The sequence below is a fragment of the Rhinatrema bivittatum genome, chromosome 11 (assembly GCF_901001135.1).
Source record: "Rhinatrema bivittatum chromosome 11, aRhiBiv1.1, whole genome shotgun sequence".
In the NCBI taxonomy this organism is placed as follows: domain Eukaryota; kingdom Metazoa; phylum Chordata; class Amphibia; order Gymnophiona; family Rhinatrematidae; genus Rhinatrema; species Rhinatrema bivittatum.
In genome coordinates this window covers 83,640,324-83,656,702 of record NC_042625.1, presented here as the reverse complement: position 1 = coordinate 83,656,702, position 16,379 = coordinate 83,640,324, and the positions used below count along the sequence as shown (strand labels likewise).

The 16,379-nt window shown below is 48.8% G+C and overlaps 1 protein-coding gene across 14 annotated transcripts in view; it reads right to left on the bottom strand.

Moving 5' to 3' along the window:
- Positions 1-16,379, bottom strand: part of PUM1 (pumilio RNA binding family member 1) — a 193,194-nt gene that overhangs the window by 3,502 nt on the left and 173,313 nt on the right. For all 14 annotated transcript variants that reach the window (XM_029619108.1, XM_029619118.1, XM_029619119.1 and 11 more), the window contains 3 exons: positions 14,879-15,004; positions 12,578-12,699; positions 5,265-5,457 (listed from right to left, as the gene is read on the bottom strand). In XM_029619108.1, coding sequence (XP_029474968.1) covers positions 5,265-5,457; positions 12,578-12,699; positions 14,879-15,004 — 441 coding nt within the window. The remainder of the gene's footprint in view (positions 1-5,264; positions 5,458-12,577; positions 12,700-14,878; positions 15,005-16,379) is intronic.

The following is a 16,379-nucleotide window of genomic DNA, read 5'->3' as shown; positions in this document are numbered from 1 at the left end:
CAATTAGGTCTCATCTGCACCTGCCTAGCCTCCCTATCATTTGTTATCCAGGGGTCTCTGAGAATCTGCCCCTTCACGAACTAGTGGGCTATATCCATTTCCCACCATCTGGGATAGAATGACCCTCAGTCCTTTTTTGGCCCTCTGATTTCTTCTCCACAGATTCAAATATGAGCTTTTACTCACCCCTGCAGCTGGTTCAGGACATTCTCTTTCCTGCTCCAAGATGGTCTTTTCCCTCAGAAGAGCAACCAGGGCTGACCCAGCTAGTGAAAGCTAGAGTCATAGCCCACAAACCTTTAGCATTTCCTGACATTGTGGGAAAGCCATGGATGAAAGTGGTCCCGGTCAGGACTTTAGACTCAAGACCGCAGTCCCATAGTTCACCATACAATCACTAGCCTGCCCATATGGAGAACAGAGGCCTGCAGTATGAGGATCCTGCTCCTCCAAGTCAGCAGGTCAATATGAAGACTGATGGAAGATTAGCAACAAAATGGGATCCCTGGAGGGAAGATCAATTGTTCTGCTGAGCCAGCAAGTAGCGCTGTACCCTACATAGTACATATTGGCAGAGAAGTAACACAAAATAAACGTAAGCTTGACCTCTAATCACCGTTTTCTCTGACATCAAAGAATGCATGAAATTACTTGTTTCTCTTGTTACAGAGGTATAAGCGTTCCACATTTAATACAGCTTCAGTGCTATAGCTTTTTTTTCTCCTAGAGCAGGGGTGGCCAACTTCAGTCCTCAACAGCCACAAGCAGGCCAGTTTTTCAGAATATCTACAATCAATATGCAGAGTAATGCAGTAGAATAATAAAAAAAAAAGTCCTACATTGTGCTCAGTGTGCTGCAGCAGTCAAAAAGAATGTTAGGAATTATTAAGGGGGGAATGGTTAACGAAACGGAAAATGTCATAATGCCTCTATATCTCTCCATGGTGAGACTGCACCTTCGAATACTGTATGCAATTCTGGTTGCCGCATCTCAAAAAAGATACAGTTGTGATGTACAAAGAAGGGTGACCAAAATGATAAAGGGGATAGATCAGCTACACTATGAGGAAAGGCTGAAGAGGTTAGGGCTGTTCAGCTTGGAGAAGAGATGGCTGAGGGGTGATATGATAGAGGTCTTTAGATGAGAATCGGTTATTTACACTTTCGGATAATAGAAGGACTAGGGGACACTCCATGAAGATAACAAGTAGCACATTTAAGACTAAACGGAGAAAGTTCTTTTTCACTCAATGCACAATTAAACTCTGGAATTTGTTGCCAGAGGATGTGGTTAGTGCAGTTAGTGTAGCTGGGTTTAAAAAAGAGTTGGATAAGTTCTTGGAGGAGAAGCCCATTAACTGCTATTAATCAAGTTTACTTAGGGAGTAGCCACTGCTATTAATTGCATCAGTAGCATGGGATCTTCTTAGTGTTTGGGTAATTGCCAGGTTCTTGTGGCTTGGTTTGGCCTCTGATTGGAAACAGGATGCTGGGCTTGATGGACCCTTGGTCTGACCCAGCATGGCAATTTCTTATGTTCTTATTCACTGCATTTTGGATCTGATCCAACTTATTTTAAAATTTTCATGTTCATCTGATGTTTAATAAAAATTATTTTTGGTTTTTAAACACTCAGAACATCTCTACATGCGAGTATTACCCCCCTCAACTGATTTGTAATATCAAGGACTAACAGACAAACTCTTTGTACCTTTTGTCTGCAAAAAGGTTTTCAATGGAATTAAAAATGATCTTGCATCACGAAATTAGAGAAATGTAAATGGGGATGACCCGGGGGGGTGGGGGTGGGCATGGAGGGATTTTATCTGAGTAGGCCTTCCCCTCCCTCCCTCCCAGGAATTGAAGAGCCGGGGGAAAGAGGGCATTTCATTCACTTCTCTCTCCCAAGAACACAGCTTGGTCGCGACTGCAAAAGAGCCCCACCAGAGAAGGGGAGAGAGAGCAGAGAGGCCAGTGAGGAGGTAGTGGCAGGATCATTGCAGCCAGCTCCTGGTGCATCAGCTCTAGCTCTATCCCACCAGAGAAGGGGAGAGAGAGCAGGGCGGCAGCATCGAGAGGCCAGTGAGGAGGTAGTGGCAGGATCATTGCAGCCAGCTCCTGGTGCATCAGCTCTATCCCACCAGAGAAGGAGAGAGAGAGCAGGGCGGCAGCATCGAGAGGCCAGTGAGGAGGTAGTGGCAGGATCATTGCAGCCAGCTCCTAGTGCATCAGCTCTATCCCACCAGATTAGGGGAGAGAGAGCAGGGCGGCAGCATCGAGAGGCCAGTGAGGAGGTAGTGGCAGGATCATTGCAGCCAGCTCCTAGTGCATCAGCTCTATCCCACCAGATTAGGGGAGAGAGAGCAGGGCGGCAGCATCGAGAGGCCAGTGAGGAGGTAGTGGCAGGATCATTGCAGCCAGCTCCTGGTGCATCAGCTCTAGCTCTATCCCACCAGAGAAGGGGAGAGAGAGCAGGGCGGCAGCATCGAGAGGCCAGTGAGGAGGTAGTGGCAGGATCATTGCAGCCAGCTCCTGGTGCATCAGCTCTATCCCACCAGATTAGGGGAGAGAGAGCAGGGCGGCAGCATCGAGAGGCCAGTGAGGAGGTAGTGGCAGGATCATTGCAGCCAGCTCCTGGTGCATCAGCTCTAGCTCTATCCCACCAGAGAAGGGGAGAGAGAGCAGGGCGGCAGCATCGAGAGGCCAGTGAGGAGGTAGTGGCAGGATCATTGCAGTCAGCTCCTGGTGCATCAGCTCTATCCCACCAGATTAGGGGAGAGAGAGCAGGGCGGCAGCATCGAGAGGCCAGTGAGGAGGTAGTGGCAGGATCATTGCAGCCAGCTCCTAGTGCATCAGCTCTATCCCACCAGAGAAGGGGAGAGACAGCAGGGCGGCAGCATCGAGAGGCCAGTGAGGAGGTAGTGGCAGGATCATTGCAGTCAGCTCCTGGTGCATCAGCTCTATCCCACCAGAGAAGGGGAGAGAGAGCAGGGCGGCAGCATCGAGAGGCCAGTGAGGAGGTAGTGGCAGGATCATTGCAGCCAGCTCCTGGTGCATCAGCTCTAGCTCTATCCCACCAGAGAAGGGGAGAGAGAGCAGGGCGGCAGCATCGAGAGGCCAGTGAGGAGGTAGTGGCAGGATCATTGCAGCCAGCTCCTGGTGCATCAGCTCTATCCCACCAGATTAGGGGAGAGAGAGCAGGGCGGCAGCATCGAGAGGCCAGTGAGGAGGTAGTGGCAGGATCATTGCAGCCAGCTCCTGGTGCATCAGCTCTATCCCACCAGAGAAGGGGAGAGAGAGCAGGGCGGCAGCATCGAGAGGCCAGTGAGGAGGTAGTGGCAGGATCATTGCAGCCAGCTCCTGGTGCATCAGCTCTATCCCACCAGAGAAGGGGAGAGAGAGCAGGGCGGCAGCATCGAGAGGCCAGTGAGGAGGTAGTGACAGGATCATTGCAGTCAGCTCCTGGTGCATCAGCTCTATCCCACTAGAGAAGGGGAGAGAGAGCAGGGCGGCAGCATCGAGAGGCCAGTGAGGAGGTAGTGGCAGGATCATTGCAGCCAGCTCCTGGTGCATCAGCTCTATCCCACCAGATTAGGGGAGAGAGAGCAGGGCGGCAGCATCGAGGGGCCAGTGAGGAGGTAGTAGCAGGATCATTGCAGCCAGCTCCTAGTGCATCAGCTCTATCCCACCAGAGAAGGGGAGAGACAGCAGGGCGGCAGCATCGAGAGGCCAGTGAGGAGATAGTGGCAGGATCATTGCAGCCAACTCCTGGTGCATCAGCTCTATCCCACCAGAGAAGGGGAGAGAGAGCAGGGCGGCAGCATCGAGAGGCCAGTGAGGAGGTAGTGGCAGGATCATTGCAGCCAGCTCCTGGTGCATCAGCTCTAGCTCTATCCCACCAGATTAGGGGAGAGAGAGCAGGGCGGCAGCATCGAGGGGCCAGTGAGGAGGTAGTGGCAGGATCATTGCAGCCAGCTCCTAGTGCATCAGCTCTATCCCACCAGAGAAGGGGAGAGAGAGCAGGGCGGCAGCATCGAGAGGCCAGTGAGGAGGTAGTGGCAGGATCATTGCAGCCAGCTCCTAGTGCATCAGCTCTATCCCACCAGATTAGGGGAGAGAGAGCAGGGCGGCAGCATCGAGGGGCCAGTGAGGAGGTAGTGGCAGGATCATTGCAGCCAGCTCCTAGTGCATCAGCTCTATCCCACCAGATTAGGGGAGAGAGAGCAGGGCGGCAGCATCGAGGGGCCAGTGAGGAGGTAGTGGCAGGATCATTGCAGCCAGCTCCTGGTGCATCAGCTCTATCCCACCAGCTCTCTTAGATGTCAATGCAGAGCTCTCTAAAGCCCAGGGTTTTGTAAGCCACAGGGCCCAGCCCCAGTTCACCCCCACGAATGACAGCTCTGAATTTAGATGTCTCATCGCTACTTGAAAAAGGATTGCGCCGACCATAGGAACATTCAAAGAAATCCCATTTGGAAAAGAAAAAAAATGTTCTCTAGTTAGGATTCCAGCTGATTCTCACGGACACATCTGCTTCCAATCCAGTAAGGAGAGTCTGATATCTTGGGAGGTTGAAAACAGGGCATATGAAATCTCTGGCAGGAGTCCCACAGAGCGGATTTCTTCTTGATTCAACTTTCAGGCAAGAAGATATAAAACCTAAATGTACTTCTCCAAATGCTTAAACTCTCTGGTCTCTGATGCTGAGAGACTTAGTACTCAAGACAGAATATCTACATACACTAATAGTGCTAAATAAATAATTGCTTCGCTTCTGTCTGTCCAGCATTTACTTGGATAAAAGGGGACATGAGCCTTCAGACACACCTATGTGAAATTTTTCAGCCAACATAGTGAAGGGTCCTTGCCCAGAGGACAGACATCAGCATCTTCCGGAGACGTACACCGGAGTGTCATCGCTGTGCGATGACTTAAGATGCCCATCTCCAAACCAGGAGCTGTGAGAATGTGGCCTCTACAGCACACTCAGCTCTTGGCTGGGCCCAGGAACCAAACCTAGTCCTCCTACAAAGCAGAACGCAACAACATCACTGAGCCAACGCTACAAATTACATTTCAATCCTTCTTTAGTTTTGACTATATTTTAGATTCAGCTTTCTACACATTAAATAATCTCCACCTTCACAACTGCTTCATGTCCACCAATTTCTACTGTAATCCTGGCCAGTTCTTTGCCTTCCTGTAGTACAAAATCTGTTTTGAATGGCTGCGATTTCTCTAGGCTAGAGCAGGCAGCTTCCTACCTTGTGCATGACAATCTTGCGCTGGGCCGGCTCTGCCACATCAATCATTTTCTGTACCACGTAGTTCGCGTACTGATCCTTCATCATGGTGTATAAGGCACTGTGAGGACCGTCGTTCATAGTGCACACCTCATCGATCAACATGGCACGCTCCGTGCGGGACGCATGGGTCACGCACTTCTCCACAACATTGCTGCAGCAAAATAGGAAAAAGGGCAGGAGAGTCAGAGCTATTCCTCCATCCCTTTTCATATTCGCTGGAAACAAGGGGGAATTCACCTCTTTAGCACATACTGAAAACAGCTTAGGTAACCCTCTCCACTGCGAACCCCAGCTCTTCCCTTTAATTGTACCAAAATTTAAAAGAACTCAGGTTAACCAATGACGGATAAAGCAGAGTTGCTTACCTGTAACAGGTGTTCTCCTAGGACAGCAGGATGTTAGTCTTCACAGATGGATGACATCATTAGATGGAGCCTGGCAAGGAAAACGTTTGTCAAAGTTTCTAGAACTTTGACTGGCACACAGAGCATGCCCAGCATGCCACTATCCGCATAACCACGTGGGGTCCCTCTTCAGTCTCGTAACACAGAATTCACGAGCGAAAAATAAAACAACAAAACACAAGAGAACCCAACTCCGCGGGGTGGCGGGTGTGTACCCTGCTCTGTCCTAGGAGAACACCTGTTCCAGGTAAGCAAATGTGCTTTCTTCTAGGGCAAGCAGGATGGTAGTCCTCACATGTGGGTGAATACCAAGCTACAGGCTGCTCCTGGCAACAACCATAACAGGCACTGAACTGAGTGCCAATGGACACAGAAATAACTGTGATGCTGTTGGTAACATAGGGAGACAGCCTGAACCCGAACAATGGGCCCTAGGTAGGGAGTTGAGTTTAAGCCTGGAAGAGGTTGCGAAGGACAGATTGGCCAAAGCTACAGTCATATCGACCATCCTTGTGCAAGCAGTAGTGGGCAACGAATGTGTGCAGGGAACTCCACGTTATGGACCGGCAGATCTCGGCAATGGGGGATGCTTGCAAGTAGGCAACCGATGCTGCAATGGCTCTCACAGAGTGAGCGTTCACACGGCCTCTGAGCTGAAGGCCTGCCTGCACATAGCAAAAAGAGATAAGAATCCGCCAGCCAGTTGGACAGAATTTGCTTGCCCACTGCAACACCCAGCTTGTTCCTGTCAAAGGATTCAAAGAGTTGCGAGGACTGCTTGTGGCCTGCTGTGTGTTCGAGACAGAAAGCTAAAGCCCTCTTGAAGTCCAAAGAATGCAGAGCTCATTCGCCCTGGTGAGAATGAGGCCTTGGAAAAATGGTGGGCAGAATGATGGATTGGTTAAGATGAAAGTCAGCCACCACCTTAGGCAGGAACTTGGGGTGCATACGCAGGGCCACCCTATCATGAAAGAATTTTGTGAAGGATGGATACGTAAACAGTGCCTGAAGTTCACTAACCCAGCGTGCCAAAGTGACAGTCACCAGGAAGAGAATTTTCCAGGTCAAGAACTTAAGATCGCAGGCGTGCAAAGGCTCAAAAAGGTCAGGCATGAGATGTGTTAATACTACATTGAGGTCCCAGGATACAACAGGAGGCTGCAGGAGAGGCTTCAGCTGAAGCAAGCCCCGCAGAAACCACCCCACAATGGGTTGCACAGAGATGGGCGTACCACTCACACCCTGATGGTAAGCGCTGATGGCACTCAGGTGTACTCTGATCAAACTTTAACCCAGCCTCTGAGAGGTGCCACAGATAGTCAAGCAACCTTGAAGTGGGGCAGGCGAAGGGATCCAAGCCACCAGACACAGAACCTCCTCCGCTTCAGCTAATAAGACTTCCTGGTGGAAGGCTTCCTGGAAGCTACCAACACCTGAAACATGTCAAAGAGGTCCAGGGGCTGCAGGACCAGGCGCTCAACATCCAGGCCATCAAGGATAATGCCCGGAGGTTTGGATGGTGCAGTCTACCCCAATCCTGTGTGATCAGATCGGGAAAGGTCCCCAGATGGATAGGTTCTCTGACTGACAGGTCCTGAAGGAGCGGGAACCAGACCTGTCTGGGCCAATAAGGGTCCTCGAGAATCATGGTCCCCTGATCTTGCTGGAGCTTCAAGAGAGTCTTCATGATGCGTGGAAGTGGAGGATACGCATACAGGAGATCCGTGTCCCAATGTCAGGCAAAGGCGACCGATGCTGGAAGTCCGTCCGTCCTGAACAGGGAGCAGAATCTGCAAACCTTGCAGTTGTGGGGGGGGGAGGGGGGCAAAGAGATCCTTGCTGGAGCTCCCAACTGCCACTGCTGGATCCAGTGACCCCTCATGTGGCCGGAATGCACGACTCAGACGGTCCGCCACCACATTCTCTGTTCCGGCTAGGAGCATGCCCTGCGACAGAGCTCAGGAAGAAATATGTACTGCCTCCTGACAGAGGAGGAACAACTCAGTGCCTCCCTGCTTGTTGATGTATCACATTGCTACCTGATTGTCTGTCCGGATCAGGACTGCCATGTGGGACAACCAGTTTCGAAATGCCCAAAGGGTGTAGCGAATTGCTTGAAGCTCCAGGAAATTTATCTGACAGATTCCGGAGTTGTCCACCGACCTTGCGTATGGAGATCATCCATATGTGCCCCCCCTCCAACCCAGGGGGGAGGCATCAGTGGTAAGCACCCCCTGAGGCGGGGAAATCTGAAAAGGGACACCCTGCTCCAGGTTGGATAGATCCTCCTACCAGGACAGGGAGACTCGGAGAGGCGGCGTGACGGGGACACATGCCCCGAGGTCCTGGGATGCCTGCTGCCACTGTGACCGCAAGGTCTATTGCGCCCTATGTATGCACAGGCGGGCCTAGGGAGTGACATGGACAGACTCAGCCATGTGACCCAAAAGACAAACAGCAGACGAGCAGAAACCTGTTGACTGTTGCGGACCAAGCTCACCAATGACAACAGGGCAAGTGCTTGATCGCGGGGCAGAAACTCCATGGCCTGAACCGTGTACAGTCTGGTCTCACTGAAGCCCAGGTGTGGTGACGGGCTGAGGTGGGACTTGGGGTAAATGATAAACCCCAGAGACTGCAGCACCTGGATGGTCAGACATAAGGAGCAAAGTGCCCCCTGCTGAGTGGCGCTTTTGACCAACCAGTCGTCCAAGTAGGGGAACACGTGCAGCACCCCCTGTCGGTGGTGAACCTCTACCACCACCAGGCATTTGGTGAAGACCTGGGGTGGGGGCTGATGCAAGGCTGAATGACAACACTCAGTACTGGAAGTGATCCTTTCCCACCACAAAGCGAAGATACTTACTGTGACCCAGGAAGATCGCAATGTGGGCATAGGCATCTTTCAGGTCGAGGGAGCAGAGCCAATCTCCTTTTCTTAGAAGTGGGATCGGTGTGCCCAAAGAGACCATCTTGAACCTTTCTCTTTGAAGGAATTTGTTCAAGGCTCTCAGGTCGAGTATAAGGCATAGGCACCCAGTTCTCTTTGTTATCAGGAAATACCGAGAGTAGAACCCCCTGCCCTGCTGTTGGAGGGGGACAGGTTCCACTGCTCCAGCCATTAGAAGGGTAGAGAGCTCTGTCAGAAGTATTTCCTGAGAAGCGGACGTGGGGGAGAGTCTGCAGGGATGTCCCTGACGTTCAGCCGGTACCCTTGGCGAATGATAGTGAGAACCTACTGGTCCGACATAATGAAGTGCCAGCAGAATGCCAAGGGTACAGTAATCTGACTCACGCTCCCTTGCTCACAGTCAACACCCTGTGGCGGGGCTCTGAGAGGAGTGGCTGAGGCCTGGGGGTCTGCGGTTGACAAGAACAACCTCTGGAACCAGCATGGGGTGTGTGGGACCGCAAGGCAGGAGGATAGTATTTCCTCTGGCAATAGAAGGATTTCCTCAAGCTTCATCTCAAGGATTTTCTGATCAAGGATGGCAGACTGGAAGCAGTAGCCAACAGATGTTGAAGGGTCTCATGGTGGTCCTTCAATTGAGCCACTGTGCCTCTGACTTTATTATCAAAGAGATTCTCACCCGTACAGGGTAGATCTGCCAGCTTTTCTTGGACCTCCGGCTGAAGGTCCAAGGCACGGAGTCAGGCCATCCTGCAGGCGCTGATACCTGCTGCAGCCACTCTTGCTGCTGTCTTGAAAACATTGTAAGTGGATCTCACCTCGTGCTTTCCTGCTTCCAGATCCTGCTGTACTACTGCTGAGAATGCATCTTGCTGCTGTTGAGGCAGCGCTCTGACAGCTCCTGGACCTGTTTCCAAAGGTTCCGGTTGTACTGGGTCATATATAGTTAGTAGGAGGCGATACAGGCAATAAGCATAGCGCCCTGATACACCTTCCTACCCAGGGCATCCAAAGTCCTATACTCTCTCCCTGGCGGAGCAGAGGCGTGGGTGCGAGAGCACTTGGCCTTTTTAAGGGCAGACTCCACCACAACAGACTGGTGTAGGAGATGGCGCCTCTCAAAACCCAATGCCTGTTGGACCAGATAGATGGCATCTGCCTTCCGATTAACTGGAGGTATGGACACAGGGTGTTCCCAGATCCTGAGGAGAAGTTCCTTAAAAATGTCATGGACTGGGACAGCACTATTTCCTTCGGAGCATCTACAAACTGGAGGACTTCCAGCATTTTGTATCGGGCGTCCTCTTCTGTGAGGAGCTGAAATGGAATGGCTTTAGCCATGGCCCGGATAAAGCTTGAAAAGGACAGATCCTACAGGGGACATCTATGCCTCTCATCTGGTGAAGAAGGCTCTGAAAGAATATATCCCGAATCATCTGATGTATCGTCTCCCCAGGGGTCATATGAGGCCTCTTCCTCGCCAAGGTCCCCTGGGGGCCGGCGCGGGTAGTCCCTGCCCAAGCTTCTCGGTTTGGGCATTGGGGGCATCGACTGCACAGGAACGGGATCTGAAAACTCTGGCCGCGGGCCCAGAAGACACCGACAGCCAACGGCAAATCTTCCTCCTCGGAGGATCCAATAATGGGTATCGCTCCAGAGGGGGACATTGGAGGGCGCTGAGAAACTGATGGTCCTCCCGGCACCAGCTGCGTTGGAAGTACACCTAAAAGGATGTCCAGTTGCTCCAGCAGGGGCGCCAAAAGAGACTGCGCAGGTTCTGGTACCAGCATGGGGACCAGTGGCGGTTCAATACCCTGCAGGACTCTGAGCATCGCCATCTGAATCTTGCAGTCCAACTCCTCATGAAAGTCCGGTGAAGTTAGGATGGAAGGAGGAGGAGGAGGCGTCACCAGAGCTTCCTCGGAGTCCTGAGGAGGCTCGGTGCCCGACACAGTTATCGGTGAGGAACGCCTAGGACTCCCGTGTCTAATGAGGACAATTCCACTTCTGTGGCAGTATGGCAGCCGCCGATGTCACACTGGTTCTGGGGCCATGCGTCGATGGCGACCAGTGATTGTGTTTGCGGTGATGCTCAGCCTGATCTTTCCCCGGTGCCGAGGAAGATGAAGATCCCAATGTCTTGGAATGCAATGACATCAGAGACAGCCTATCCCCGGCTCCTCTCTCTCAAGATGGACCCTGTGGAGAAGTGGAAAGGGACAACGTATCCAACGTCGACACCCCCAACGCCAGAGTAGATAGATCAGACTTCTGGTACCCAAAAAGCTTTTCCATCTTATCCAGCCAGTCCTGACGGTCTTTGGGGGTCATCTGATCACACAGATGGCACCCACGGATGTCGTGCGATGTCCCCAGAGGATAGACCTCATGCAGATCAGTAATGGACATGGTCCATGGGCACTGGGGGCACAGTCTAAAACCAGATGATGCCATGAAAAACAGCTGGCGAGCGGTCGATGGCCAGCGGCCACCTAGAAGCAACACGCCAGGAATCGACCGCAACAAAGGGGGGGGGGTGGAGGAAACAACACTTACCCTGTCGCTGGACAGGTACCAACTAGAGAAGAGGGACCTGATGCAGATAAAGGTTGTAAACGACCAGGGAACACTTGGAAAAAAAATTAAAAAGAGCAGAGCTCCAGAACCGTGAGGCAACTACTTTGCGGAAAAAAGGAGAATGAAGAGGGACCCCGCATGGATGCGTGGATAGTGGCATGCTGAGCATGCTCAGTGTGCCAAAGTTCGAGAAATTTTGACAAAAGTTTCCGTGTCAGGCTGAGATCACCCATCTGTGAGGACTACCATCCTGCTTGCCCTAGGAGAAAGCAATAATTTCATAGAAGTGCATGAGAACATTGTAAGACAATCCAGGGTTTAAGGTTACTTTAGGTCCAATTGTACTGACAGCTATGGCAGCAATATTTTACATTCAATATCTAAATATTATAGAAGGCTATGGAACAGAGGTACTGGTGAAGAGGGGCAGGAAATTTAAAACAAATGAGGTAACTGAAAATTGATATGTGTGCCAAAGTCTGAGACCTACATGGAGACTGATTTACCCAGAATCCTTTCCTGCTTTGGCCTGCTTGCAGTTCTGGCTATGTGAACACTAAATGCCCTATTAAGCCTGACCTAGAGAAATTCTAGGAGACATCTGGACAACAGCCGGAGCTGTCCAAAACTTGTGATGGAGGGTCAGAGAGTCACAATAAGCAGAAGGAAAAGGTCAGAATCTCAGGCTAAAATTTCAATTACAGTAGTACTTGAAAAAAAGCTGTTTAAGCCATGAAGATCTCTCTGAGGATGAAAAAATGATGGGACAGGACTAATGGAAGATTAATGTGAACACCAGGCAATTAGGCCTCAATTTGGGAAGGGGATCAGAATAACATAAGTCTAATTTGCCTCTTTTATGACATGAGAAACTGTGTACGTGATACTCCCATAGGTTCATGCAACTTAGGGACTATTGCATGTTCTACCTATAAAAAGCAGAACTCACTGACATACAAAGAGAGACAGAGTAGTGCTTCTCATACGCGCCTGGCCAGAGAATTGCTTCTATTTTGTATCTCCCAAGGATATCTGTATTGCTTATTTATTAATATGCAATAAAAAAAATTGAAATTTGCTTTACAAAACTTTGGTGTGGTATCCTTGCGTCTGTGGAGAAGCGCCTTAAGCGTATTTTGTGCTTATCAAAATAAAGGCTTATAGTGCCATAGCCCATTAAGGGGCTAGTTCTGCATGACTAGAAGCAAAGGTGCATGAGGAAGCTGCTGAAAATCAACCTTAATAGCTTTGCTACTTGTTTTTTGTGGCTGGCATGCTGAAGTATCTTTGGGCCTACTATAGTTCTGTATTGTACTTTACAGGGAAATTGAAGACCCTACATATAGCAAAGGCACCTGCAAAGCAATCAAAAGTTGTACCTGGCAAATTTGTGTTGACTTAAAACGAGAACATTGCCTCTGATTTCAGCCACAATCTTGCTCTTGTCCTCTGGGCGCCCGTGTTCCAGTACATGCTGGATAACATAATTCCCATACTGATCCTAGGACAAAGAGGGGAAAGGAGGAGATAACAAAATTACTCTGACGGCCATGAAACAGCAAATGTCCCAAACCCTTATTCTGTGCATGCTCAGTGTAGTCTCATGTCTTGTGCTAAAGTGGTTTTGATTTTGAGTGAATCTGCATTTAACCACTTGCTTTTTCCACACCTCTGCTCAAGGCAAGTACAACTTGGCTACAGCAGGTAGGTCCTTGCTCCAGAGAGGGCCTATGGGACAATGGAGGATGAAGTGACTTGCCCAGGGTCACAAACGTTGGAAGCAGAATTTGAATCCTGCTCACTGCTCTAACCACTAGGTCATGTCTCAACAATGGATTATCACTACCGGGGAGGGGGGGGGGGGGGGGGGGGGGGAGTGATAGAAAGACATACACTATGCCATGTTACGTATTTCTGTTTTACGCACCTCACCAATGCTAACCTATTCAGATGAGAAAACCTCTGCTGCTAGTATGACCCAGTCATACCCCATCTTGTTCAGAGGCAATTAAAACCACAGGGGCCTTATCAAATGATACAGAATAAGGGTCACCAATGAAGGGTGCGGATCAGTGAAAGGTGTGCTTTCAACCAGCGAGAAGGAATGTTTGGCACTTCCCCTTAGTGCAAGACCAAGAATGGAAACAGATTGCATCTCTTACCATGGTAGGATTAAACAATTAATTGCCACTATAAAGCTTCAGGTTGTGATCAAGAATCCCACATTCTCTCCTGACCACTAAAATTAGTCCAATAAACCTAATGGTAAAGAATGACCAAGGAAGACAGATGCCATCATAGCAAATGACAGCATATACACAGGTGCTGCTCTGTCCCTGGAAACACTGAAAATGTTTCAATCTTTAGGCACGGCTTTAAAAATCCAAACATTTTACAAACAAATCTCAAAGGGTACAGTTAAAATGGCCATGGGGCAAGATTCAGTTGTTCTTCCATACACACACATCTTGCACAATGCCCTCTAAATGTCACTGAAATATTTCTTAGCCAAGCAAGCTGTTCAGTGACAAAGCACTCTGTCCCACTGGCTGTCATTCACCGAGTGGCTCAGAGAAGCTATCAAACAGGCCCTAATTCTGCTGAACTCGGTTCTCACACTGACACTGCTAAATTAAAGAAGAATTGTAATTGGCTCATTTATTTATGGGGAACTTAGGTGACTTGCTTGAGCTGCATGTCAAACTGTGAACAGCTAAAGCATACCTAATTCTTCAAGATTGCCACACTACAGTAAACTGCCAGTAAAGAGGATGAAAATGCCCCTCACTGAATTAGTTGACCTTGGCTCAGTCTAGCTCTAATCAACCTAAAAATGTTGCTGGTTACGACCCTGTAAATCACTGCTACATATTAAAACCAGAAAATTAGAACATACATCAACTGAAGTTCAGAAGACTTCATAGTACAAATCTGTTTACTAACAATATATATATATATATATATATATATATATATATATATAGGAGGTACAGGGAGCTAGTGAAGGCACCGAAGCCATGAAGCACCGACTGGAGTCAGATCCAGCAGCTCTACAAATCACTCGGGTGAGCTGTATACTCCCACACAAAAGCAATCTTGGCATAGAAAAAAAATAAAAGTCTTACAAATCCCACAACACTTTGGGTTGTGCATCAAACCAATGAAAGAGTGGCCAATAATGACCCAGGAAACAGGATCCACCTAATCACTTTATACCGAAGACCAAGTTCCAGTTCTGTGCCCCAAGAACAGGCCCCCTCCCAAACTCCTTCCAGTTTTACCAGCAGGTGATAGAGCGTTTTATTTCAGTGCACACAGTAACCAACACCTGGTTGGTTGTCAGTGAATCAAGAGCAAGTACTCAGAATGTAACTTAGATGCTCTCTTGTGCTGCCTACCATTTTTATTTCATCTTCCTGCTGAAATTTCTATTCTCCTAAGTTTTCATCAGGGACCCACTTTGTGCAAACATTTTTCTCTCCCCCACCCATCTCACTTCATGAATCTGTCCTACTGCATACGAGGGGGGACAAACGCAATTCTCTTCAGAGCAACTTCCAAGGCCAAACACCTTTGAGCAGTAACTGGATAACCCTGGCTCTGCTAATCCTAAAGTAGGCGAGGGAGCCAGGCACGGAGCCCTGGTTTTCTGAAGTTTCTTTCCCGTTTTCTAGGCCCACCTGCACAAGCTGTTCCGTGTGCTGGTGAAGTTCTTCCAGAATGGGGAGAGTTTGCTCTGGCAGGCAGTGCTCCAGGATTCTCTGAATCACACGGCAGCCATATGGATGTGTAGACAATGCGAACACCTGCATGGGGACACGTACAGGACATTGGAAGAACGAGGCAAGGCAAGTTAAGTCAATCACCACCTTGTTTAATCTGCTTAGAGTTAAATTAAAAAGGATTAAAAACTGTCATAGCTGCATGTGATAAAACTGTAGCTTACACTTAGGGATAACTTCTTTAACTAAGGAATATGCCTTGGGTCCCCAACTGTCCAGAGAGGAGACATAACTCATTCATTTATTTATTTATTTATTTATTTATAGGGTTTATATACCGGAGGTTCCTGTATAAAATACATATCACCCCAGTTTACAAGAAACAAGAACTATCGCTTCATTTAGCGGTTTACATTGAACATATTAATTAACATTGAACATTGGACATTGAACATAAACATTGAACATATTAATTAAATTAACAAATTAGTATATATTGCTGACAGTTAATAAATAATACCTAATAAATAAATAGCGTGGTTATAAGGTTCTAACATGATTGAATATAATATATATGATTATAAAGGTATAAGATAAATAAATGACCCGATTATTTGTACTGGAAAGGTATAAGATAAATAAATGACCCGATTTATTTGTACTGGAAAGATACCGTCCAACAGTAGCATAAAAAGAGGGTCTCCGAAACAGGCCCAGCCAGGTGTGGACATGTCATGGAGATGTTATGCATTTAGGTGGGATGGGAGAGGACACAAACACGCTACAAGCACCTCGATCTTTGGTACCAGGCTAAATAGCAATGTTTACCAACTCTTGTTTTATGCTATCTAACCGTCCCTCCCACCCATCCCTGAAATGATAAACCTGGATGATTATTCATTCCCAGAGTGGTGACGGGAAAAGCTCCTGCTCAGCTGGGTACTTCCGCACTCTTTTTACCAGCAAGGATCACCACAGCGGCATCTGTCACCGCTCCCCTCACATCTGTGATGCACCCTCACCCCTGAAGAACCAGTGATTGAATCAGAGCAGGGGTGGCCAACTCCAGTCCTTAAGAGCCACCGACAGGCCAGATTTTCAGGACAGCCACAATGAATATGCATGAGGTAGATTTGCACATGCACTGCCTCCATGGTATATAAATCTCTCTCATTGCGGATATCCTGAAAACCAGACCCGTCTGTGGCTCTTGAGGACCGGAGTTGGCCACCCTTGAATGAGTCTCTTGTGCTGCAGTACACAACACTACAGATTATCCACAATGGTAGGTCCTTTGTATGTACTCTTTACTCTCAGATCATATGCAAACATAATTACGGAGTAAAAGTTAAGTAAAGCCTGATTTCTGTCTTTATAGCATAGATAAAATGCACTTGCAGTAACCAAAGCAAGCAGAACCTACCAAGTCACAAAAAAAAAATCAAGTAAGAGCCTAACA